Raw genomic sequence first — 26,750 nt, forward strand, 5'->3', positions numbered from 1 at the left:
TTCAAAGCTGAATTATTTTCTTGGAACGTGACATCAGCTGTAGGTCTCCCTATCGATTACTACCCTTGTATTTTTCTTCAACAATCTTCTAAGGGACTTACAAGGAGAATACTAGTTCCCATGTGGGCATTTCAGTTATTTACTACCAGTACTGTTGAGAAACAGGAAAAATGTCGTACTCTTTATTTTGCCCATCCTAGGACTCGAAAATTATATTGCCAATTGTTGAGAATACACTGCACTCATTTAAATAATCAATCTGGTTAACATTTTTCATATCTGTTGTTCACCTAGACAAGCACCCGTATTGAACATCATGTGAGGGCAAGTAACCAGTCTTCAAAAAGCATCTACATGAAGTGAACATCCCTTTCATCCTTCTTATGGTTTTAACTGGGATCACCTCTGTGGTGTTCTGAGACTATGTGCCCTAGGACCCTTGCGATTCTAGGTGGACTCAACAGAATAATTACGTAACTTGCTGGCTGTTAAGGTATGAGTATTAACCGTTATGATGTAATAAGAGTGCAGTGTGTGATTGTATGCTGAGGAATAAAGATGTCTGTGAAAGAGTTCAGTGTGTGGCGTGGTCATTGCATGTTCCTGGGCTGGGTAGGACGCTACAATGGGTGACGAGTAGGGGATACGCACCCCAAAAAACCGAGACTGCTGTCCCTGAGAGTTTGCGAACAATGCAGCAAGCCATTCATGCGTGCCACATGTGCCCATATTGATGAGAAGCAGTTTGAAGTTGGTGTGTGCAGTCAAAGTCCCGCTCCACCCCATATGTGGCCATCAAAAAAGTTGAAGGCCCTGAGGAGGAGTGCATTTGAAAAGCCCACCAGAATCTGTTTGTAAGGCTGAAAGAACAAATGCTGTGTTGCGCTACAACACAGACCATCATCAATACGAAGTGAAAAGCTAAAGGCAGTGACAATCAGAAAAGATGCAAAAAGCTGAACGCAACAATGATCAAGTGCGACAAACAGAAGCGTTCCCCACAGTCAATAAAGAGGATGCCAATTTACGACCTCAGATCAGGCATGATGGCCAAGGTACAAGCACATGGCTGATGCTTGAAGAAGTCATAGGTCCAGGTGAACATCAGCAGCCATATGAACAGCATATGCTCTCAACAGCAGTAGAAAAGAGTGCAAAGTACGATGCAGCTATGTTTCCTAAACTACCACTGCCATTCGACACCGCCAAGAAGCAACATTTTGGCCCCAGGGGACCACATGGCTCAAGACACTCGATGACTTCATAGGTGCCCTAAAGAAGTAGATGATAAGAATATAATTAAGTATTTAAAGAAACTTGCCGGTGACGGAGTAAAAGAAGTGCTGAAGAAAATCTTGCAGACTGATGCAATATCGTACCCAAAGAAGAATTGGGTACCAATTTGAATCTTATCTTGACTTTGAAAGGTACACTTTCAATCAAGCGAGACAGCAAGCTGGTGAAACGATGGATGAATTTGTTGAAAGACTTGATGTGCTCATCAAACACTAAGTTCAGTGAATTTAATGATGAGGAAGCTCAGTCATCGATGGCTGTCTTTCAGACTCTTTCAGAAGACGTATATTGAGGGAGACGCTCAGTTTAGAGAAAATAGTAATGGCTGCAAGAGCTGATGAAAGAGCAGATTGATAAACTGCTGATATGGAAGCTGGAACAGCGAAAAATGAATCCGCGTTGGTCATAAAGTCAAGCACAAGGTAGATGCGATGTGGGTTTTCATTTCCCCCTGAAGGTAAATGTCCAGCCGTGGGACAGAAGTGCAAAGGTTGCGGGAAAGAAAAACACTTCATAATGATTTATGAAGCAAAAGAGAAACCAAATAAGCAAGAAGAGAAAATGGATGCCAGAAGGCAGCAAAGAGCTGGAACAATTTCCCCCTGCACTTGAGACAAAGCCCATCGCTCACCATCTTTGGGAAGAAGCTCAAGATGTGGCTCTTCGGATGAGGCCCCTCCCCCCAGCTCCTTGAGACCCTCACGGGTGAGTAGCCACGCTTCACAAAAACTGATCGATTGAGAAGGTTCCGGAAGCATTCCCACCACAGCCACAGGGCCAAAAAGCTGCACCAGTTACAACAGGTAGAAACCAGAAAAAGTTGATCATCCTCAAGGTCATCCTACAAAGGCTCTTCAACGTCATTATCAAGCTTCAGTAAAGAAGATGGATGTGCAGTGATGGTATTGACCAAAGAACGACAGGAGCATGGCAATTTGGCTGCTTGCAAGGAAGAACAAAAGACAAAGGCAAACGATCAAATGAAACAACAGAATTATTAATTTGGACAATGCCCCAACGGTACTATAAAGGTCAGCGGTTACTCCATAACCTTTATCTTAGACAGTGGTGTGTCGATTAACATCATGATAGTCAAGAAGTTCAAAGGCTTGTCTTCCACGCCTCAACTCGTCAAACAGGAAGGTTTACACGTGGGCTGCTTCTAAACCGTTGAGGAATCAAGGGTCAGTTACAAGGACAATGGGACAAAAAGCAGTATCAGTTCATGTTCTTCAATGAACTTTGTCAGTGCATGCCTACTCAGTTTTGCTACTGCTGCTGACATGGGACTGATATCTCTCAATTACAACCTCCACATTCACTCTGAAATATTGAATCGGTTACCGTTGTCGTTTCATAACCTATGACGTTTCAAGACAATGAAAGTGCGAATTCACATGAATGAGGACATTCGCCCTGTTGTCCAGCGGCACCACATAGTCGCTTTTCACTTGCAAAAAGCTGTTGAGAAAGAACTAGAAACGTTGTTGAAGCATGACATCATTGATGGCTTCACTGTTCCTATACCATGTTTTTCGCCCATAGTGGTGGTGCCAAAAAAGGACAATGGAGGTGCAGTGCGCATCTGTGTTGATATGCACCAGGCCAGCAAAGCTATTGAGAAACACATCCTGGTCCACACATAGCAGACATGATCATGCAACTGAATGGTGCCGAAGTGTTCTCCCATCTTGACCTGAACAAGGGATACCATCAACTCGAGTTGGAAGAGAACTGCAGGTACATCACTACTTCTTTGACTTATGTTGGTTGTTCAGATACAAAATGTTGAGTTTTGGAGCGTCATCAGCTGCAGAAATATTTCAGGATGTTATACGTCGAATAATTCAATCTGCATGCTTTTAATTATAGTGATGGCATACTGGTATTTGGAGCAACACAGAAGGAGCATGGCAAGGCTTTCACACAGTTGTGCCAGTTAATTGCTGATGCAGGTCTCACTCTGAGCACAGCAAAGTGTGAGTTTCACAAGACCAAACTTAAATACTTAGGGCACATATTCTCTGATGGAGGAATGACTCCTGACCCACATAAAGTGCAAGCACTGTCAGCTACTTACCACCCACAAGATGTCACTATGCTGTGATCCTTCTTAGGCATGGCCAGCTATTGTGTAAGGTACATTTGTGGCTTTGCTACAGTGAGTGTCCCTTTGAGAGACTTGGCAAAACAAATTGTCCCTTTCCATTGGTCTGCTGAATGTGATCAAAGCTTCAAAAGAATAAAACATGTGATTGAGAATGCAACTGAAATGACCTATTTTGACCCCAGGATACATACTGAGGTTACAGTAGATACGAGCCCGGTGGGGCTCGGGGCAACCATTGTTCAACATAATGGTCATCCGAATTCTCAGAAACACATTGTGGCCTATGCCAATCGAAGCCTGCCTGACACAGAGCATGCCTGTTCTCAGTCAGGGAACGAGTCTGGCTGTAGTGTGGGGCTGCGAAAATTTTCATGTGTTTTTATACAGAAAACATTTCACTACCAATACAGACCACCAAGCTCTGCTCACTGTTTTTGGAAGCCCGAAAGCCAAGATGCCCGCATTAGGAGGTGGGTGTTGCGACTGCAAGAGTACGATATACGCAAATTGGATAAAGATCAGAAGCCTGCTGAATGCTTTTCATGAGTACCACTGCGTCGTCACTCTGCAACATCCAAAACAGCTGAGGATTACATTAACTTCATTGTTAGGTCCTGCATGCCAGCAGCCCTATCCATTGAACAGATTATTGATGCTACTAATCCCGATAAAAACATGCTTTTCCTCAAAAAGACATAATTTCAGCTCAGTTGTGGAACAGGAGTACTCGGCCTTTTGTTGATGATGTTGACTTTCAAGAATTCAAAAATGTACAAGATGAACTGTTCATGACCAGGGAAGGTGTTGTACTGAGAGGCTCAAGGCCTGACAGCAAGTCATTGGACTAGCTCATGAAGGACATTGTGGCATTATAGACACCAAAAGAGCCCTAAAAGACTGAGTGTTTTTCCCGCGCCTAGACAAGCGAATTGAAAGGGACCTAAATTTGTGCCATCTTTATAATTGCCTTTCTCCCAAAATGACCCCGCATCCATTGACAATGTCTGACCTTCCTGCGCAGGCTTGGGAAAGAGGTGAAATTGATTTACTTTGGCCCTTAGGAAATGGACATCATCTCCTTGTAGTTATTGATGAGTATTCACACTTTACTTTATTAGAGGAGTTATCTTCTACAACCCATGACAAGGTCATTGAGCGGCTGGATGACATGTTTGTAGCGTGGTATATCCCCGCCATTCTCAAATATGGCATTGGTCTGCTTTCTAGTCAGACTAAATGTCAGACATCAAAAGGATACACCTCTGTGGCCCCAAGCCAATGGTGTTGCAGAACAATTAATGGGTGTCCTCAAAAGGGTAACTTAACTAGTATCGGTGGAGCGGTTAAGTTAAACCAGACCCTGTGTCAAGCCCTCCGTGCTTATCATTCAACTCCTCACTCCACAATGGGTGAAAGTCCTGCCACCTTGCTATTTGAGAGGGCCATTGGAACCAAACTGACACAGTGGACAATGGACAAACCCTTGAATGCAGATAAGGCTCATGTCACAGACACTTCTCAAAAGTGAAAAAATAAAAACACATGCTGATTGACGTCGATGAGCTCAGGAAATAGTCTTCGATGAAGGTGACTGGGTCCTGGTCAAGAAGAAACAAAAGTGGAAAAAATACACTTTGTTTGCTTTTGATCCTCCAAGAGTGGTGACGTGCAAGGGACACATGGTGACGGTGTATCTTCCCAGGAAGTCCACCACGCGTGACTCGTCACACTTTAAGCACCAACCTAGGTGTTTGTCGTCATCTCAAGCATCAGAACCTGCGCCATTGGTGCACTATTAAAGTGCATCTCAACCATCTCATACCACTTGATATGGCCGACTAGTGCGAGCACCTCAACTACTTATTGAAGAAATATAATCTTACTATTGTTTGTAATTTTTATTTGGCAAAGGGGGAGATGTAGTGTAGTGAGACTATGGGGGTCATTCCAACTTCGGCAGGCGGCGAAGGCCGCCCGCCAAAGTTCCCCCGCCAGAAGACCGCACCGCGGTCAAATGACCGCGGCGGTCATTCTGACTTTCCCGCTGGGCGGCCGGGCGACCGCCAAAAGGCCACCCGCCCGCCCAGTGGGAAAGACTCAGCAACGATGAAGCCGGCTCCGAATGGAGCCGGCGGAGTTGCTGGGGTGCGACGGGTGCAGTGGCACCCGTCGCGATTTTCAGTGTCTGCTAAGCAGACACTGAAAATCATTATGGGGCCCTGTTAGGGGGCCCCTGCACTGCCCATGCCAGTGGCATGGGCAGTGCAGGGGCCCCCAGGGGCCCCACGACACCCGTTCCCGCCATCCTGTTCCTGGCGGTAAGAACCGCCAGGAACAGGGTGGCGGGAAGGGGGTCGGAAACCCCAAGGCGGCGCTGCTTGCAGCGCCACCATGGAGGATTCCTATGGCCAGGGGAAAATCGGCGGGAAACCGCTGGTTTCCCTTTTCTGACCGCGGCTTTACCGCCGCGGTCAGAATTGGCCAGGAAGCACCGCCACCCTGTTGGCGGTGCTTCCGCGGTCATTGGCCGCCAGGGTCAGAATGACCCACTATGTGCGCTAAGACCCTTGGGGCTCTAGGCAGACGCAACAGAGGAATTATATAACTTGCTGGGAGATGTTAAGATGTGGTCAGGGGTGTGGAATTTAATTAAATATCATCTTGTTCATGGGGCAGGTTGCTTCTTAAATCTACTTGTCCTCCAAAAAAATCTACATGTCCCTTTGGTGCCATGTAGGGCGGCGACGAATTATGGCAGTAGTCTCATTATGTAAGAGCTCTGATAATAACCCCTCTGATTGTGCCAGGGCTAATACTATGAAAGGACTTGATTGCTAGCAATTTCAAACTTTGCTACAGCAATATCCTTTTTTTGTCACCTTCCTGCAGATCTACATATTAGGGCTGGGGGAGGCAGTAAGCAGTAGTTCCAGGGCTGGAATGCCTTTGAGTCTGTGCAAACCTTCTAACTTACATGTTTTAAGGATTTTCACCAGCTCTTCCCTAATCTTTTCCTATACTGAGAAAGGTTGGACATTTACTCCTGACAAGGGCAAAAGTAGAAGTTTTTCCAGGGTTGGGAAAAAAGTAGTTGGAGGGAAAGTGAACTTGTAAACACTCAATAGGTTTTTACTTGAGCAAATCTACACATGCATATTTGTTTGTGCTGAAATACAGTTCATAATATTTTCTAGGAGTACGATTTCCTGGCCTATTTCTGTAAATTATTATGAATTCATGAAAGCCACTAATTCGAAGACATAGCATGGGTGGATTTTGTGTCTTTCTTTAAGAATTGGGCACCTAATTAGGCCTGGCATTAACTAAGACATTTTGTTTTTATTAGAATTCAATTTCTCTCTCTCTATCAACTGGCTTTGGTGTGAGTGACAGCATTCAGCTCTTTCACAAGGAGCATACTGGCACACAAAGTAGCTTGCTTCAATGCCATGAACTACTGGGGCAATGTGTGCTTTTTGAGACCCCAACACTTTTGTTTGCTTTTTGTCAATGTTTGTTACAATGGTGAGGGCCTGGCAGCTCCCACAACAATAAAGTGTTGCAAAAGTCATGTCAAAACAAGATATGCTTAGACAAAACCAGAGGACTGACCACCAATGTCAGATCGGTTGGCTTTGCGGGTGCTTGTTTATTTTGTTTGTTTGTTTATATTTCTCATAATCTTGTTGAAAATGGTTACATTGGTTTTCAATTGTGAATATATTTGAAAATAATAGCATGCATCAACACATTTTACTAAATGATGCTCCAAAAAAATAGTACCTACAGTTTCACAGTAATTTAGCAAAACTTTTTTTTCCTACTTTAATTTTTTTCTGAACATTTTATTTTGAAAGCAAAGAATCATCAATCTTGCTTATAAGCTTCTGCAAACATTTGCATCTAATCAGAAAGCATTCTGGGAGCACTATACATCGCCTCATATTGTTAAACTTTTCAAAACTTATGTACACTTTTTTTTTTTACTGTAACCACTGTCAGTAGTGTAGTATGACCCTTACGATGCTTATTTAGAGCGCTAACCCTAATACTAAAGGCTTTGCATTAATGAAACATAAATACAAGTTTGAACAGCAATAATATATGGACTCAGATATTACCTCAACTTACTTGTAAACTGGCAGCCAAAGGGTTCGTGCTGCAGGGGCTTGGGCCTACTTGTCCCAAGGACAAAATAAACATGAAAACCTGTTGTCCTTGACCCCAAGCAATATGTCCTGGGCATTGGGCTATAGGAATTTCACCCCGTGTGGTTATTAACAGTTATGATGTAATCAGAGTGCCGAGGAATAAAGACGTCTGTTATAGTCATTGTATGCTCCTGAGCTGGGGAGGACGCTACAACCTCCTCTGCCATAAAACTGTGTAATTCCCTTTACCTATACATTGGCATTGTATAATGTTACACCCATTACTTCCTCCACTCACCAATACTTCATCATGACCTTTACTTCCCCTCACCATTAATTCATGCTCCACTCTTAGCCATTTTCAGGGTGCACATAATAAAGATGAGTACCATTGAGTTGGGTAACAGTAAACATCTGTTATTCAGCACCAAGATGGCCACGGGTGAACGTGCACTTTACAAATACATGTTATGATCGAAGAAAATGTGTTGAGAAGTAGCAGTGAGACCGAGCGAATGGTGGTACCAGTTGTATACGCAGTGCCCATTGCAGAAGTATTTTCAGATGTAGTTTTTTTACCAGACAGTATCTTACGCTTGTAGATCTAATTCCTGCATCAGACCCATGTGGTTTTAGTCTTTCTTTAGCTTGTGTCTTAGAGCGATGTATTTGGTCAGGTAGTGCGCCCCGTTCTCTATGATCATAACCCACTACCGGCACATTAGGACCGCAGTGCATCAGCAGATTACTGGCACTGAAGCGTTTGTCCTTGGGGTAACTCTGCAGCCACACTCTAATGTGAACAGCATAACACACTCTGAAAGGTTAGTCTGGCATTAGGAGCTAGGACTTGGAAAGGATGTATAACTATATGCTCAATTTTTAACGTTGTCATGATTTATGTATGACTTTCAAACAGATTTCAGATGAATGAACCTTAGGAACCTCATTCTTTATTAGCTTGGAGGTTTTAGTGTTCACCTTTGAATGTAGGCAGTAGTACAACAACAAACGTCCTCTTTTATGTTCATTCAGTGCCTGATTAATACTTGGAAGGATCTGACGCGAAGGACAGAGAACTTAAAGAGGCCTATATCTGCCCTTCCTTAATCAGGTGTCAAGAAGCGCTGCCCAATAGGAAGGTGTGGTTAATTTTATGCCAATTAAGGCGCCATTTTAATTGTATTATCGATGCATTTCTGTCTGATGTAGCTTTATTTTTTTATGTTTTTTTTTTTTTTGTTTTGTATACAAATTTAGCCTTTTCTGACTGAGCTGATCGCTTTAACCAAGCTATCCCTGCGCCACTAACTGTATGAGTCTGTTGCTTAAAGGTTTCCTTTTTTATATAAAAATAAATCCATTAAAATCTTGTAAGCTCCATGACGTCCGAAATACTCATTGCAGCTGCTGCTGTTCATGTTCTGCACTTGGCCATGCACTCGCGGCAGACCAAGAGAAACGCGTTACATGAAGTTGCATGGAGAAGGACCAAACCACTTCCCATGTTGTTTTTTAACTTCAGATTGACCGAAAATATTAGGTATGGTACCTAAGCAGTTTGGAGTAAGGGAACTTTCAGGCTGATTTCAATTTGTATCACTTTCCTTGTCCTCGTGATGTCAGAACTAACATGTGCTCTCGTGGTATAATAACTTCTTTATATGTATGTCAGATTCATCGTTTTTTCCCCAAGATCCTGCATCCATGCGTTTCTCATCCACTCTTTCGGCTTTCTATCTTTGATTTATACAGATGACACTCAAATCTAGTGTAGGCTCGAAGGAGATATTATTGTCTGTACGGATTCTATTTACCTGTTTGCAGCAAGTCAATGTCTGGATGAGATCTCGTCATCTAAAAGCCCACCCTTGTATGGGATTTTCCATTCTGGCCCTCCAGCATAGGAAACCCGTTTCCTGCGTGAAAAATCTGTACATAAAGTATATTACTACCCATATACTCTCGGAGCAGATTAATGAAGTGGTCAGTTTGTGCTGTTTTCATCTTTGAGTACTAAAACACGTTCTGTACATGTTTTCTTTTCCTCACAAAATCATGATTCTAAATGCTTTTATCTCTGTGATGTTGGACTACATCAATGTATTATATTTGGATCTCCGATAAAATGATAAAAAAATACTATTAATCCAACACTCAGCTGCCAGACTAAATCTGAACCGTAAAAATACTGATTCTGTCGTGTTTGGTAAGGCTAGACTACACTGGCTTCTAGTAAAGCAGCTTCATTGTGCACAAAGCCCAATGTGGCAACTGGATTTCTGTTTTAACCCCAAAATGTCAGTTCTCCCAGCCTAGGCAATTTCTTCAGTCCCAGCTCATTTTTCAGATCATAATTCTGTTCTTCAAATATACAACCATCAGAAGCAGGTCTTTCTCTGCAAACCTCGCTAAACAATGGAATGCTCTAAAGGCAAATTTAAGAAGTATTTCTGATTTTCTTGGTTTTCGGAAAGGCCTAAAAACATTGTGAATCTAGGTCAGTCTAGGCTCGTCTACTGGCTACTTACGTTTTTTCTGTCTGACCTCTGCCTAAAGGCATAGGGCCAAGCCACCTGTTGGTGATAGTACACCTCAGAAATACCCTTTAACAAAACAAGAACAAAATAAGGACCTGGGACAGTTTGCAAGGATCGGGCTCTGAGTAAAAAGTAAAAAGAAACTTTGTATCTGCAGATGGAGAGGATCGCATCTGCATGAATGACTTGTAAATTGCGTTCATTCCGTGCACAACGCTATACATGCACACGCACACACTCCACCCCAACACACACACACACACACACACACACACACACACACACACACACACACACACAGACAGACGTGACAGAGACAACCTCCTCAGCCTGTCCACACACCCAGCTGCTTTACCACTTCTTCTGCAGCATGAATTGATTTAGGGAACAAAACTAACAGTAGCATATGCAATCTCCATCATCCTCTGCTGCCCCAGAACCCCTCTGACTTCCCTCCCTCAATGAAGGACCTTCATGCAGGGGTAGGTTCTACAATGTCTTTACCAACGTGGATGTGATCATGATGGATGGCCTGGTCTTCCAGCTAATCTACAAAGGGCACTTCCTTCCCTTCTAGTCTCTTCTTCCGGACCACCCTCCTTCTAACTGGGCATTTCCTCCATCACATGCTTTAATTTTGTATGTGGAAGGCCTTACCCTGTTGAGCAGAGGAGCCATAGAGATTGAGACCCATTCTGAATCTTTGACTTCTGAAACTGTTCATTCAGCAGTTCCAGATGCTATCTCTGAGCCACATATTTCTGGCCCTGAATGCAGGAGATTGATCAGCATCCCTGGGTCTTAAGAACGCCTATTTTCCCCTTCTGATTCTTCTCATCCACAGATGTTACCTGAGGTTCATGGTCAGATCCCAGCGCTATTGTTCATAGTTCTGTGTTTTGGTTGATGACCACTCCACACTTCTTCATGAAATTGCTGGCAGTCGTCGCAGCTTCATTGTAACAGTTAGGTCAGGAGTCCATGTATTTCCTTACTTGGACAACTGGCTGGTGAAAACAAAGCCCCCAGTGCTGGTCAGGGATCACCTTCAGTGGTTGATGACTCTCCTCCATGATTTCAACTTTACTATCAACTCCCAGAATTCTTTATCTGTGCAAACGCTAACTCCTAGAGAATGAAGGCTTTTCCTCCACACAGAGTTGCAGATATTTTGGAGATGATTCCAACATTTGTGATTTCTGTTCTGCAGGCTAGTGTCTGCTTGGCCTCATGGTCCTGTGAATTCAGTTGGAGCCAGATGGTGGGGGTTGGCCCATCAGTGGTGTCGTTTCTGAGATCTCAGTGGCTTCAGCATCAAGAGAACCTCAAAGCTCAGGTACAGAGCTTCCATTCCATACATCCAGATCAAGAGTGGGGGTGGACCCCTTAAGATTTGGCTGGTTGTCCCTTCAGCCCTCTGCAGTGTAAGGCTGGAATGGCCATGGAGGCCTCCTTAGTGGACTCAGTTGCCCAGCTGGGTGACATGACTGCCCATATTGTAGCAGCACCTACACATAAATGTCCTTGATCAGTGGGTGGTTTGAATTGCAGTGAAGGCTATCCTCCCTTCCATCGCCGGGTGCAACTTTCTCTTTCTGTCAGACAACACCCCTACCATCCATTACATCAACATTGAGGGTGGTGTGCAATTCATGAAACATATGTTGATAGGCATTTTGCCTGTGGCAGAGGGTGAAGCAACGGGAAATCTTGTTGGTAGTACAGCTCACCTCACAGGCTCTCTCAGGGTGAGGATGAATGTTCCCAGTTGTCTCTCTCTGGAGGACCACGAGTGTGAGCTACACCCCAATGTGACAGAGATATTCTCCCTATTGGGATCCTATTTGTGGATCTCTTCCCCAGGGCCCAGTTTTGTGCCGGACACTTACCACCAAGTTTATTCCCATAGGATGCCTTCAGGCTCTTCTACTCTCATGGTCTGCTGTATGTGTTCCCACTGATTCTGGTTCTGTCAAAAGTCCTGCTGAAGGTGCAGGAGGATCGAGCACAGCTGAGAGACTCAAATTGGGCAAGGGGGACCTTCTATCCGATTTCTTGGCACTTCTTATTCAGCCATCTCTTTCAGACCTTCACAGGCTGGACGTGCTCTCATAGCACAATGGCCGGGTCCTTCACCTCAAACACTGCAGCTCCATGCTTATGCTTGGCTCTTAAGTTGTGCCAGCTGGAGTCCTTTTGCTTTCCTCATGAATTTGCAGAATTCAACTCGTCAGCCAGGAAAGCCATAAAAAAATTCATCTTCTTGGGTAGCTGGAATAAGTTTGGTCAGTGGCTTAGACTTCCTAGAAATCTTGTCTGTCTATATATTCTTAGATAATGTACTGTCCCTTGAATAGCAGGGATTGGCAGTTGTTAAACTTAAGGGTTATATGGCTGCCCTTCCTGCCTTTTGTGTGTCTTCCCAACCAACCTTCCCTGTGTAGTTCGCCATTAGTGGACCTTTTTCTGTAATGTTATGTTTTGTTAATTTATTTAGAAAGTGCATCTGCTACCCAAACGCTGCCCGAACGCTAACAGATAACTATAAACATAGTTATATGATCCACTGCTCTTCTTACTTTGTTCTAAAAGGTAGAGTCTTGAGGGCTTTCCTAAAAGTCAAATGGTGTGAAGTGTGAGTGTGGCTGGCGATGCATTCTATCTCATGGCGGGTCATACTGAAAACACAAGACCACCTGAACATTCCTTCCTTCATCAGGTAATTGCTAGCGCGCCTGGTCGTTAGTAAGTAAACTTACAAGGGGACGCGTATAGGTCGATGATCCTTTTGATTCAGATGGTGTATCCTAGCTACGGTGTAACCAATGTGCATCAATAATCAATACACAAACCAATAACCTATAAGCAAAAACATTAGTCCAGGTTTATGAAAAACCACAAATCAGTATACGTTTAGCAATGTTATGTTCCTATTGGTTACACTACTAAGTTCTGAGATTAAATCAAACTTTATTCAATTCCACTCAAGATTAATTCATTAGTGACCACCAATAACGTAACCTAATCAGAACTTGAGAAACATGTGTTCTAATGCCTCAACATAAGCCAATAACGATAAATATGTTAACATGAGTAGCAGAGTTCAGCAAATCAGTCCGTCAATCATTTGTCACCATATATGTCAACGTCTCAGAATAAAAGCACTACCTAACCCAGATTTGCATTAGCATGTGGGACTTCATGCGAAAACAGTTTAGAACATGAATTTGGAAAAACATCTAACCAAGAGAAAAACTATAAAACAGCACAGTTGGTACCTAGAAAGAAAAGGCACAAAAAGTGAATCAGTCACATTGTCATAGCTACATATCCATGGTATGGATCAGCAACAAAGTCAGTCTTCGTCTTCAGGTCATCAATCAATCAGCATCACATCAGGCTCTCAAGAGCATGAGCCCTATGACAGAATCTTGAATCTATTCGAACATCCACGCCTACCTTGGAACATCTGAAATTTTCTCCCCTTCTCACAGCATTATATCACCCAGACTATCCACCAATTTCTAATTGGTCAATTAGTCACCAGTTATGACACTACCCAATACTTTCAGTTCTTCAAATCTATAAATTCTAGTATTACACGATTCTCAAGGTGTCGATTGGTTCCCTGTACGATGTTCTCATTATCCGGCTTGTCAGGTATCAAAAATGTTGCATCTTCTTCTCCAGTCAGTGTCTCCATTGTTCGAGTCCTGGGAAAGTACATCTTGTCTGCTTTATACAGTCCTTGTTACAATTATGATTCCATTGTCTCCTCTCCGTCGGTTCACGCAGGGATTTTGCTGAGCAGATTTTTTTATTAAACATTAAGCAGTTCATGGTCAGTTCAGCACATTAGCTTCTCTACATTGCGCTAGTAATTCAGCTTCTGCATGAGGCCTGGCAAAACTAGGTCACAACTTCGGCTAAGTTAACTCTACAATATAATGCAAAACATACGTTACATATCTCAATATGACACACTACTACATTATTTTAATACATTTTCTATATTTCATACATGTTATTCATTTTATCAGTACATTTGTGAATCTTCGTGACCACACTCTGATGGCACATTTTCAAACGTGCAGGTTAATTCTCTACATTATTTATGTCTACAATGTATTATTATTATTCAAAATGCATGAACACTTATTAATATCTCTAATTAACGTATTTGCTTCAACATAATCATTAGCTTTATCTTTCCTGCTAATTGCAGGGTCCTGGTCGCTCGGCACGGATGAAACATTTCCTGCAAGTAGTGTGATCTGCCCCTCTATATTGCCCATGAGTAAGACAGAGACAGAATTCTCTTTTACACTGGTAGGCAGTGTAATTTTTTGTCAGCTCCTTTAAAATATGGCACAGTCGAAGCTGCCCAAATATTAACTTTTCCGCTAAATTCTGTTTCAGTTATAGTTCCTGAGTCAGTGTTTTGGAAGCCCTGAGAAGAAGTTCACCATTGCCTGCACTGCCAACTTTCTGATATTTTGTGGAATCCAACTGCATATTTTTCTCAGCTTCTTTGTGGAATAGAAGCTGTTGGTTCTTAGCAACTACCCGCCCTTCTTCTTCCAGATAGCATCTGCATCTCATATAGCTCAGTCTAGTTCTCTCCCTACGCTCCTCCCCCATTTCCAAAGTAGGAGGCAAGTCAGTGACCAAATGCACAATTTCACTCAGAAATCTCTTTACCAAGATCTGCTATGGCTTAGCCCAGAAATATCCTCAGGAGTGCATTTATTACCATTCTACTAGACTAGAGCCATGGCTGCCTCCACGTCTCTCCCCAAAGGTGTCCCAGGTGCTGACATCTGCCAGATGGGTGCATGGTCTTATTTGCGTAGTGTTGGTAAGCACTACAGCCTCATGTCTCAGGGACTCAGTAACGGGGACTTTGCCTGAGCTGTGTTACATGACTTTGTTGATTAAACTGCTTCTACTCCATCCCACCTTCCAGGAAGGTATTGCCTTGGGACTCATTCATAAGGTGAGGAATCTGCAGGATAATGTATACATCAGAAGATGTAATGATATATCTGGTGACTACATAATCTTCCCGCTGATTCCTCAGTGCCGCCCTCCTCCTCTGGGAAGTTAGTGCAGTGACTAAAGTTGTTCCAAGTTATGTAAACATATAGGGGGTCATTCTGACCCTGGCGGTCGGTGACCGCCAGGGTCACCGACCACGGGAGCACCGCCAACAGGCTGGCGGTGCTCCGTCGAGCATTCTGACCGCGGCGGTTCAGCCGCGGTCAGAAACGGAAAGTTGGCGGTCTCCCGCTGCTCGGGAGAATCCTCCATGGGGATTCTGACACCCCCTACCGCCATCCTGATCCTGGCGGGTCTCCCGCCAGGAACAGGATGGCGGTAGGGGGTGCCGCGGGGCCCCTGGGGGCCCCTGCAGTGCCCATGCCAATGGCATGGGCACTGCAGGGGCCCCCGTAAGAGGGCCCCACAAAGTATTTCAGTGTCTGCAGTGCAGACACTGAAATACGCGACGGGTGCCACTGCACCCGTCGCACCCCTGCAACTCCGCCGGCTCCATTCGGAGCCGGCATCCTCGTTGCAGGGGCATTTCCGCTGGGCCGGCGGGCGCTCTTTTGGAGAGCGCCCGCCGGCACAGCGGAAATGTAAGAATGGCCGCCGCGGTCTTTTGACCGCGGTGCGGTCATTTGTCGGCGGGACTTTGGCGGGCGGCCTCCGCCGCCCGCCAAAGTCAGAATCAGGCCCATAATGTCCTGTATTTGTTATCATTGCTCTTCCTGTTACTCTCTGCATACCGCGCTGAGGCCGGTTGGCACATATGGCACCACCTGGTGGAGCAGTTGCTGGGAAATACGTTTCCTAGGCCATTATGAACCCTAGAGAAAGAATTTATGAGGTGAGGAATCTGTGAAAAGCATGTATGTCAACCAGAAATATTGTTACTGAAGCTACATATTTTCCTCTGACAGATGTGTAAATGGAGTTTATTTCTGCTTTTAGAAGTAACTACACCAGAATCCTGTATCAATCCTATATCGATGTTGGGTTTGAGTCAGCATCAAACTATGCGCCACTGCATAAACTGCAGAATGTTTTCATATTGTGAGCTGTATGGGCTAGGAATGTAAAAATCATGCGGCTGTACATGGAAAGTTATTCGACTTTCTATACACTAAATTTGTTTCACTCTAGGAATACTTGATTTCATATGTTGGTGTTGAATCCAAGTCTGTGTATTCGTGGTCTGCTTTCTTTCTCTATCATCCTTTTGTGGAACGAAATCAAACTCAGTGCTCCGTTTTTTCTACAAATGTATCAGTCACATGCAAATTTGGGAGTCACTTCTTATTTTTTTCCCTTGTTCCTAATGAGTAGATACATTCATAAGTGGCATCTGTTACCAAATAATGGATGAAGTAACTATTTATAGGTACAGCGATAAGAAAAGAGAAGTACAAATTCTTAAGATTCCGCGGCTTACACATTAATATATGTTTCACCTTTGCCTGGTCCTGCCTCACCATGTCCTAATGGAAGATAAATCCATGTTGGCAGTACCGCATCCCGCTGACATCTTTTTTGACCACTTTAGGTGCTTGCTCATGGGGTGATCCTGCGTGTTTTATAAATGCTACTACATTCATGAGTCTTGTGTTAGAGTTTAGAGCTAAATGTCAAAAAGGATAGTAAATGCAGGTATATTAATGTTGCACTTGCTGTATTGCACAGTTTGCCTGGGTATTGGACACTTGGTTACCCTAGATTTTGCTGGTTCCTTTTTTCTTCGATGTGATGCAGCATGGCCCCATTACTCAAAATGAGTGGGCAAGGAGCTATCTTCGGTACTCTTTCCGCGTATGGCTCATTTTTACCATCCCTAGAACACTCTAAAAGAGTGGTAATATGTCTTTCCAATTCAATAAGCAGACCATTTTTTTCAAGTATGTAGGCTTTTGCTGTGGGGCATCGCCCACCTAAGCATACCTACAAAAACCAAACCATGATTAGCTCACCACAGCAATACGACACTGGATTATGGACATATGGTTTTGATGGTAATGCATAATTTATCTTATGTTCGTGTAGAATGATGTCTCTTCAGTGTATTGATTTAAGATGATCTTTCCTGAAGGGTAATTTGGACCAGTAATCATTAAAATGCAAATCCCTTTTTCTATAACACGATCAGTTGTCATTTTGTATGTATATTAACTGTGCAATTGTGTTTTTCTCAACAGAAACCAAAGTCCACTGATGAGTTTTGGAGCAAGTTTTGTCAGTTTTCTGGTAAGTAGTGTGTGCTTATAATAATCTGTAACATCCATCAGACTGTCTGTAACATCGTATCTGCCGTTTGTAAGAATAGAATTTTAGCCCATTGTCGGATTGGGATCACAATTACACTCAGGCAATCGCCCAAAAAAGTGGCCCACATTTCCGAATTGTTATGTTTTTTTGTAGTTTTATAAAGTGTGATCTTGGCCCCAAGGCATTGGAGCAGTGAACGTGAGTGACCAGTTATATTGCACAACATTAAATTAATTTTTATTTTCGGTGGAGAGATTAAGTGATTTGCCCAGAATCAAGATGTTGCGCTAATGCCGGAACTGGAGGGGCACATACTCTCTCTGTTCAATACAGCAAAACTAGTAGTTTATGCTATAGAGTTCGCACATCCAATGTATGTGTATAAATGTATGGGGAAATTCCTTGTCCTGTAGAGATGAAATTATAACATGGATGCCAATCTGGTTAAACACCCAACCACCAAGGGTGTAAAATTCTACTGACTGGAAGGCCAATTAGGACTTCAATTTGTCAAAAAATACCAGGGCACACCAGTGTAGTCCACAATGTTCATAAAAGTTATAAAGTATACATCAAAGTCCAAGACTCATTTCTGTGGTTGATAGAGGTTTATTCTTCTCAAGAAACAGTACAATCCAAAACGCAGCTGACACGTGTTTCGTCATCTAGACTTTCTCAAGGCAAAGATTCTTGACAATAGTTTCCAAATGTATTCGGAGGTAAATATTCCCCTAATCAGAGTAAAAGTGACAGCTGTGAAATCTGGAAACTCTGTGTTCTTTATACCAGAATGAATTTTCTGTCGTTTTTTTTTTTAGAACATGTGTCTGTAAAAGATGGAAATGATAATCCTAAAAACAACTATAATGAGTAAGTAAAGTGATCCAAAAAATATATCAAGACACTATTATGACGATATAGGGCATAACCTACTTCAGGTGGATGAACAATTATAAAAGGTGGTAAGTATAGCCAGGAGTTGTTAAGAATATCATATGTGACAAGCCATGCCATTGTGGCATTGTAACCAAGTAGATAGTTAGTATGGACGATGTGTGCTAAGATTTTGATATGTGGCAAACCATGTCGTAAAGGTGCTTTTGCCCAAAGTATCTACAAGCCCACTCTGCCAACAGTATCATATGTCGTATCATAAGTTTGGGCAAGAGCTCATAAGATTACCATTAAGTATCCATCCATGCCATAAGTGCATTGTTGCAGAGTAAAAAACAAAAAATTATATTGATGAAAAGTTATAAGTCTTTTTATATTCGAGCGTTCTCTGCTGGTGATTGCTACCCCAAACAAAATGCAACAATTAAGTATGACAAAACATTGATGAAGGGCAAAAAATGCCAATAAGAGCATAAGTAGAACTCATGTTACCCATGTGCCTCTGTCCAGAGAATCGTACAGTCACGAATGTACCAGATACGACCGCCTTACTTCACACGGCACAAGATACTGTTGATCAGGTGAGCGCGCTGATTTCCAGATGACCACTCATAATCAATGTGTGGTCTACTGTGCCAACAATTTGTAGAGTCTTAGAATCCCCATTTTTTCCACTTAACTACTGTTAGTTTTAAAGATACTTACAAATAATGTTAATGAGAATGGATTGTGTTTACACTATTTAGCACAAGTCCACAAAAGTCTGCCATTTTTCAGAATTTGGACTATTTAAGGTTTTACTAATTTTCAAGCAAAACTGGCTTTTATTTAACTTCAAGGGAAAGCTTGTTGTAGAAGGACTGAGTGACATTAAAAGGTAGGGAAGTGTACAGATTAGACTTGCATGGCCTATGTTCTGTATGAAATTCTATATTTTAGATGTTAATCACTGTCACCAATAGAGTAGACAGTAAAGTGAGCACTGAGTTAGTGAAGGCACGCCCATTTGCATAAAACCAACATAGCAGGACTACATTACTTCCAATTACCAAAGTCTGTGACTTTGAATTTGTTCTTCACCAAATCATTGGTCTGGAGGTTGCAGCAACAGCACTGAAGTATTTGCTATATGTTACTAACCTGCAAGTGTCATTTGCTTATGTCTGCATGACTTCTAGAACGACTTACTCCTGGCTTGTCTGACTCTACTTGGACTCTGATAACTCTGGAAGGGTGTAGATCTTCCAATTCATGAAGAAAATAATATTGATCTGTTCGGCACATCAATAGTAAAATTGTGCATATTATCCCTGGGTCACAAAACTGCAATGAAACAGGTTCTGTCTCCAATACAATACGTGGCACTGGAAAGTCTCAAACAAGGCTGTCTAGATAGAAGACTAATTAGTATTCAAGTTACTGAGTAGTGCTACTACTGAAGATTTACTTGAAGAATCTGATGCCATTGGCTAAAATTATGTTACCCAGTATTGAGTATGACGGACATAAGTTTTCCCCAACATCTTGGTGAAGGAACAAACAGCTCACTCTATTCAGAGTGGGTCATCATGCTGACATGTAAAATGCACTAATGCCCTGCAAGCATTTTTTTCAAGGAAATATGACAACAGTTACATGGAGGAAGCTATTTTGGTTGTCAGTCTTTAGAGCAATAGCATAACAGTACCCTTGCAATAGGTAGACATGTTCTCTCCTAAGCGCCTAGATGAGTGGTCATGAGGCGCCCTGTCACTCCCTCTGTGACACAACACAATGAGACAATCATGGTGAGGCCCGGAACCTGAGAACCTTTATCCAAACAGGTCTAGACCGAGCTGGTTTACCACAATAGGTCATAAAGTGGTTACTCTCCTAAGATATGCGAGCACCGTCTGCATGAGAGACATAGCGACTTAATTCATGACAAAATTGGCAATGCTGGATAAGAGCACATCTACTATGTAACTAAGATAACTATTGACTATGCTCAGAAGTGTTGATAATGTATAAGTGGAGCAGTATTTGTACGTTTCATGTGGTACTTACCTCCGACGCCAAAGCCGGTACGCCTCTTTCCATAACACAAGACAATTTGGTGCTGTTAAAAGATTAAATGGATTGTGTGTGGAATGCCTTCTCTACACGTACATATAGAAAAAAGAAGGTTAATTTCTATACAGACGAAAGCTTGCTCCATTCGGTTTAAAGACTAAAACTAGATGTCTTGGGAAAAAAAGCACAGCCTATCAGAAACTTTTCTTATGGGGCCTACATACGTGCACAGTGTCCTACTACTGGAGAGGTAGATGATTGGAGAACTAGTACCAGAAATCCAACTATGGAAATTGTTGGTTCTTTGAATTTGGAATTCAGGGCTTTTATGCAACTGCCATCCCAAAATATACCTACAGTCAGTTCCTTGCTGTGCCCTACGGCAGTGTGAGGATTTACAAAAACACCAGTGTCCATTTCCTCGACTTCTAGAAAATCTGAACATTTCTGAAGCTGACCATACAGTGTAGTGCAACTTCTAATATTCGATAAAAGGGCCTGAAATGCTAAACCTCCTAGCTCTTGTGGTATAACCTTTAGGTTTTATTAATGGCGAAGGGGGAGGGGTGGGGGTGAATTATGTTGATCAACTTCATTTTCTGGAACACAGAAGTCTTCAAAGTGTACCACAATAAATTGAAATACCAATGTAACTCACAGTATTAACTATAAGTCATATAAAAAACATTGACCAAGGTCCCCTCTCCCTCCACCCACCGCAACATAGATGATGGCCCGCGTTACTTGAGAAAAGTTCTGTGCGTCGAGTGTCAGGGCCAACCTTTACTAATAGGGCACAGAGCCCGCCCTGGTAGTCGTTCCACCCATTCCAGATTATGGCCCATTTTCAGGTTTTGCCTGCCTTTTGGTACTAAGAAAAAATATCTTAACCCCTTTGCTGCCAGGCCTTTCCCCCCTCAGGTGCCAGGCCTTTTTTTGCCTATTTGGGGCAGTTTGCGCTTAGGCCCTCATAACTTTTTGTCCATACAAGCTACCTACGCCAAATTTGCGTCCTTTTTTTCCAACATCCTGGGGATTCTAGAGGTACCCAGAATTTGTGGGTTAAAATACTGCAAAAATTTCGTGTTTTTTTTTTTTTTTTTTTTTTTAAAGAAAAAGGGCTGCAGTGGTTTTTTCCTTGAAAATGGCATCCACAAAGGGTTTGCGGTGCTAAAATCACCAGCCTCAGCTTTTAGAAACAGGCAGACTTGAATAAGACAACCACATTTTTCAACACAATTTTGGCATTTTACTGGGACATACTCCATTTTAACTATTTGTTTGTGCTTTTAGCCTCCTTCCAGTTAGTGACAGAAATGGTGTGAAACCAATGCTGGATCCCGGAAAGCCAAACATTTCTGAAAAGTAGACAAAATTCTGAATTCACCAAGGGGTCATTTGTGAAGGTCCTACAAGGTTTTCCTACAGAAAATAACAGCTGAAATAAAAGAAATATTGAAATTGTGGTGAAAGAAACAGCCATTTTTCTACACGTTTTACTCTGTAACTCTTTCCTACAATGTCAGATTTTTTAAAGCAATATGCTGTTACGTCTGCTGGATTCTTCTGGTTGTGGGGATATATAGGGCTTGTAGGTTCATCAAGAACCCTAGGTACCCAGAGCCAATAAATGAGCTGCGCCATTCGATGGGTTTTCATTCTATACCAGGTATACAGCAATTCATTTGGTGAAATATAAAGAGTGGAAAAAAAAGGTATCAAGGAAACCTTTGTACTTCCAAAATGGGCACAAGATAAGGTGCTGAGAAGCAGTGGTTATTTGCACATCTCTGAATTCTGGGATCCCCATACTAGCATGTGAATTACAGGGCATTTCTCAAATAGACGTCTTTTTTACACACTGTCTTACATTTAGAACGAGAAAACGTAGAGAAAGACAAGGGGCAATAACACTTGTTCTGGTATTCTGTGTTCCCCGAATTCTCCCGATAAAAATGGTACCTCACTTGCGTGGGTAGGCCTAATTCCCACGACAGGAAACGCAACATGGACACATTCCCAAAGAAAACTGACTTGTTTTTTTGGAAAGTGCCTAGCTGTGGATTTTGGCCTTTAGGTCAGCCGGCACCAACAAAACCTACCAAACCTGTGCATTTTTTAAAACTAGACACCTAAGGGAAACCAAGATGGGGTGACTTGTGGGGCTCCCACCAGGTTCTGTTACCCAGAATCCTTTGCAAACCTCAAAATGTGGCCAAAAAAAACACGTTTTCCTCATATTTCGGTGACAGAAAGTTCTGGAATCTGAGAGGAGCCACAAATTTCTTCCGACCCAGCGTTCCCTTAAGTCTCCAGATAAAAATGGTACCTCACTTGTGTGGGTAGACCTAGTGCCCACTAAAGGAAATGCCCCAAAACACTATGTGGACACATCAAAATTATCAAATACTAAACTACCTGTTTTTGCGGGGTGGGGACCAGCGTTTTTTGTCCTGGGCTCAGCAGCCAAATAGGGAAACCTACCGAACCCAAACATTTCTGAAAACTAGACACCTGAGGGAATCCAGGGAGGTGTGACTTGCGTGGATCCTCCAATGTTTTCTTTCCCAGAATCCTCAGCAAACCTCAAATTTAGCTAAAAAAAAATCACATTTCCCCACATTTCTGTGTGGGATCACTGCACCGGGATAAACTACCACCCAACATTCCCCTCAGCCTCCCGGTAAAAATGATACCTCACTTATGTGGGTGGGCCAAGTGCCTGTCACCAGGAAGAGCCAAAACATGTCGAAATTGAGGGGGAATCAAAGCGTGTCCAAAGGGGGAGTATGAAAAAAAATATATATTTTAGGCTGACAAGTGCGGCAGAACTTTTATCGGTATAGATCAGACAATGCTGCAGATTCCGGAAGGTTCCATCACAAAAATGTGGGAAAAATGTGTGATTTCCAGCAAAGTTGGAGGTTTGCAGGGCATTGTGGTTAAGAAAATGGTGCAGGGTGTGAGAGGAGGCCTCCTTTTGCATGGTTAGCCCCCACTTTTTGCCTGATGTGGATGTGTTCTAGAAGTTGGTAGTGCCGAGGGCCCCTGCTAAACAGGTTCCCTGGGCCAGATCTCTTTCCCTAAAACTGTTGTGATGCTTGGCACAATTGATCATGTTCTTAAATACCCCGTAAGTCCCTAGTAAATGGGTACCACAGTACTCAGTCCAAGAGATATAGAGAGTAGGCCCCTGGGGGCAGCAGCACTGATTGTGCCACCCCCAAGGGCCCTGCACCCAGATGCACCCAGCATTGCCATTGCAGACTGAGGGGGTCATTCTGACCTTGGCGGTCCATGACCGCCATGGCGGAGTGCGGCGGAAGCACCGCCAACAGGCTGGCGGTGCTTCCTGGGCGATTCTGACCGCGGCGGTAAAGCCGCGGTCGGAAAAGGGGAGCTGGCATGGGCAGTGTAGGGGCCCCCTAACAGGGACCCACAAAGATTTTCACTGTCTGCTTAGCAGACAGTGAAAATCGCGACGGGTGCCACTGCACCCGTCGCACCCCTTCAACTCCGCCGGCTCCATTCCGAGCCGGCTTCATTGTTGAAGGGAAATCCGGAATGACCGCCGCGGTCTTTTGACCGCGGTGCAGTCTTTCGGCGGGAACTGCTTGGCGGGCGGCGACCGCCGCGGTCAGAATGAGCGCCTGAGTGTACTGGAGCAACCCTAAAAGGATAAATTCGACATGGCACACTCTCTGTGTGCCCTGTCCACCATACACTGCATATATTATGGGTAAGTCACCCCTCTAGCAGGCCGTTCAGCCCAAAGACAGGGTGCATCATACTATATGTGAGGGCATGGCTGCATGAGCAATATGTCCCCACTGTGTCCTTGCTAAACCTGTGACATAGTGAGTGAACAGAGCAGCCATTTTAATGTATGTACTGGGCACTGGTCAAACACGAGTTCCCCAGCTACATAATGGCCACTCTGCACCCTGGGTTGTTTGGTATCAAACTACTCAGAACATTAAATCCAAGCTGATACCAGTGTCGGATTTAACCTTAAATGTACCCAGGGGCCACCTTAAAGGTGCCCCCTGCAAAAGCTAACCCTAATTGGCAGAGTTGCTGGCTGGTTCCATCCAGCTGCCACTCCAGACAGCCAATATACAAACCTGGGGGAGAGCCCTGGCTCTCTGGTTTGTAAGACAATTACCTTCCTGGGTGAAGGAGCTAACAACCTCCTCCCTCAGGAATGTGCAACACCCTGCCGGTGAGCTTCAAAGGGCTACAGCCCCTGAAACTCGAGCCTCCAGGCCTGCTGCTAGCAGCAGAGGGCTCTCCCCTTTGCAAACCCCCACTTTTGGCAGGAGCAAAGGTGGGAAACCAGTCAAAGGGTAGGAGGAGTGGCCTCACTGAGCATGCACCGCACCTAAGGGCTTGCATGCAAAGTGGGCCCTCTGATTCAGATTTATCCATCTTGGAATGGAGAGAAACAGCCAATGAGGTTTAGGGAAGTGACCTTTCCCACAGGAAGTGGTCACTATAGTGGGTGTAGCCACCCAAGGGTAAGTGCCTCATTGGACACTACCAGGATCCCCCTAAAACACCCACTAAATTCAGTATTTACGGGGCTCCCCTAGACCAAGATTTTAGATTTGAAAAGGACTCGAAGAAGATTCCTAGAAGACAAGAAAACCAGCACCAGAGAAACCGCCAGGACGAGAACTGAGGACCTGCTGCACCAGAAGAGGCACCAAGACCCCTGCTTGCTGCACCAGAGTTCCGACAATCGCGGCAGCAGAGGAGCTGAACACTGGACTGACCCCAAGAAACACAGGGGACCTCTAGGGTTCAAGGATCAACGCAGATCCCCCTCCTGAGTGAAGGCATCACTTAAGAAAAGCAAGTAAATTGCAAAAGGCCAAGAAAACAGTAAAGGACACTTCACTGAATTGCCGATATCTCCGCGACCGGAAGTCACAGCTGGACCCAACGACAGAGACGACAATCCGGAAGTGCCCCCCAACTGTACTGACTTTGGTGGCGCTGTGATCCCTGGTGGCCGAGATAGAGCAATACCCTGGGTCCTGGTCAGCTGACGTCGGACCAGGAGAAAGCCAGCTCCCCCACAGCTAACAAAGGATCAGGAGGAAGCCCCAGTCGAGGGACACCCCAGACCTCTGACCAGAGAGCCCCCGTTGTCCTGCAAACGGCCCTCAAAGAGACTTACAGGACTCCATTGCACACAGCATCCAAGCCCTCCAAAACGTCCTGCACCTGGCTACCCTGGTGCTTGCATTGCGGGTTCTACTGTGTGCCCCGGGACCCCAAACCCTTGTGACCTCGACAGCCAAAGGGGACCCCCAGGCACCACTTTGAATTTGCAAACCAGCTCCTTTTCCAAGTTGCCTATCCAGGCGGCCCTGTGCCTGTGCCAAGAACTTTTCCAATGCTGCACCCTCCGGAAACGGGAGCTGCCCGAAGCTCTCCAGCTGGCACAAGGTGCCCACAGGCCTCTGCAACAATCTTTCAAAAGAAGAGATTGGTGACCCAACCGTACGATTTTTAATGCATTTTTTAAAGTGACTGCCTATTGATTCCAATGGTGCAAAATTACGCACCGAAAGACTAACTTTGCTAAAACTTTAAAAAGTCATAACAAGAAAAGTACTTAACCTGTTCTAAAGATTTTGGTCTTAAAAATTAAATAAAAGTCTGAAGTATTGTTATAAAATCTGGTCTCGGGTTATTCATTAGTGTGTGTGTGGTGCATGATTGGATTTGAGAGTACAGCAAATACTTAGCACATCTCCTTGATTAGCCTAACTGCTCGACCAGCTACCTTACAACTTAGAGCTTTAGGTGGTCTGATCCTTACCCCTGAAAACTAACATGTGGTTGTTCGGACCCTCTGCATAGTGTACTTGGTTTTTGTGCACTACATAGAGGGCCAGTCTCCAACACGGGGTGCATGTGAAGCACACCACCTTGGAATCCGCCAAATGTTTAGTTTTCAGATGTGTGTAGGTCTTGTGGATTTTTCTACATGGCATCGTCCCAAAGTCCAAAAAGTGCAGCCCTCACCATTCCAGGTGGGACGATTTTGAGAGTTAGCAAAGCTCTCATGGCTTAAATGTAAAACCAAAACCCCAAATATTCAAATGTCCTCTTGCTTGCCGTGGGATAAGATGTTTTGTATGCGGGGGAGAGCTGAAAGACTTTTAACCCCTTCAGTTGGAGTGGGGGCATAACCAGGCCCATACTGGTTGGTAGCCACCACCCCACTATTTTTTTCTTTTAATGCCCTGGCATCTAGTAGAATTTCTACCTACCCAGGGTGTGGATCAGGGGTAATTGCCCCATATGCCCACTGATGGGCAGAACAAGTTTGGCCCCATTTATTTGGGGTGGGTGTATGGCCATAACCCCACCCTCTTATTTTGAAAAACGAAT

The 26,750-nt window shown here is 43.9% G+C and overlaps 1 protein-coding gene across 3 annotated transcripts in view; it reads left to right on the forward strand.

Annotated features, from left to right (window-relative positions):
* TTC39C (tetratricopeptide repeat domain 39C) overlaps positions 1 to 26,750 on the forward strand; it is a 449,102-nt gene that overhangs the window by 95,056 nt on the left and 327,296 nt on the right. For 2 of the 3 annotated variants that reach the window (XM_069220027.1, XM_069220029.1), the window contains exon 2: positions 17,330 to 17,378. In XM_069220027.1, coding sequence (XP_069076128.1) covers positions 17,330 to 17,378 — 49 coding nt within the window. Of the gene's footprint in view, positions 1 to 17,329; positions 17,379 to 18,217; positions 18,270 to 26,750 lie in introns of all 3 variants that reach the window. The other variant, XM_069220030.1, reaches the window with a different exon arrangement.

The sequence above is a fragment of the Pleurodeles waltl genome, chromosome 2_2, assembly GCF_031143425.1.
Source record: "Pleurodeles waltl isolate 20211129_DDA chromosome 2_2, aPleWal1.hap1.20221129, whole genome shotgun sequence".
Lineage (NCBI taxonomy): Eukaryota > Metazoa > Chordata > Amphibia > Caudata > Salamandridae > Pleurodeles > Pleurodeles waltl.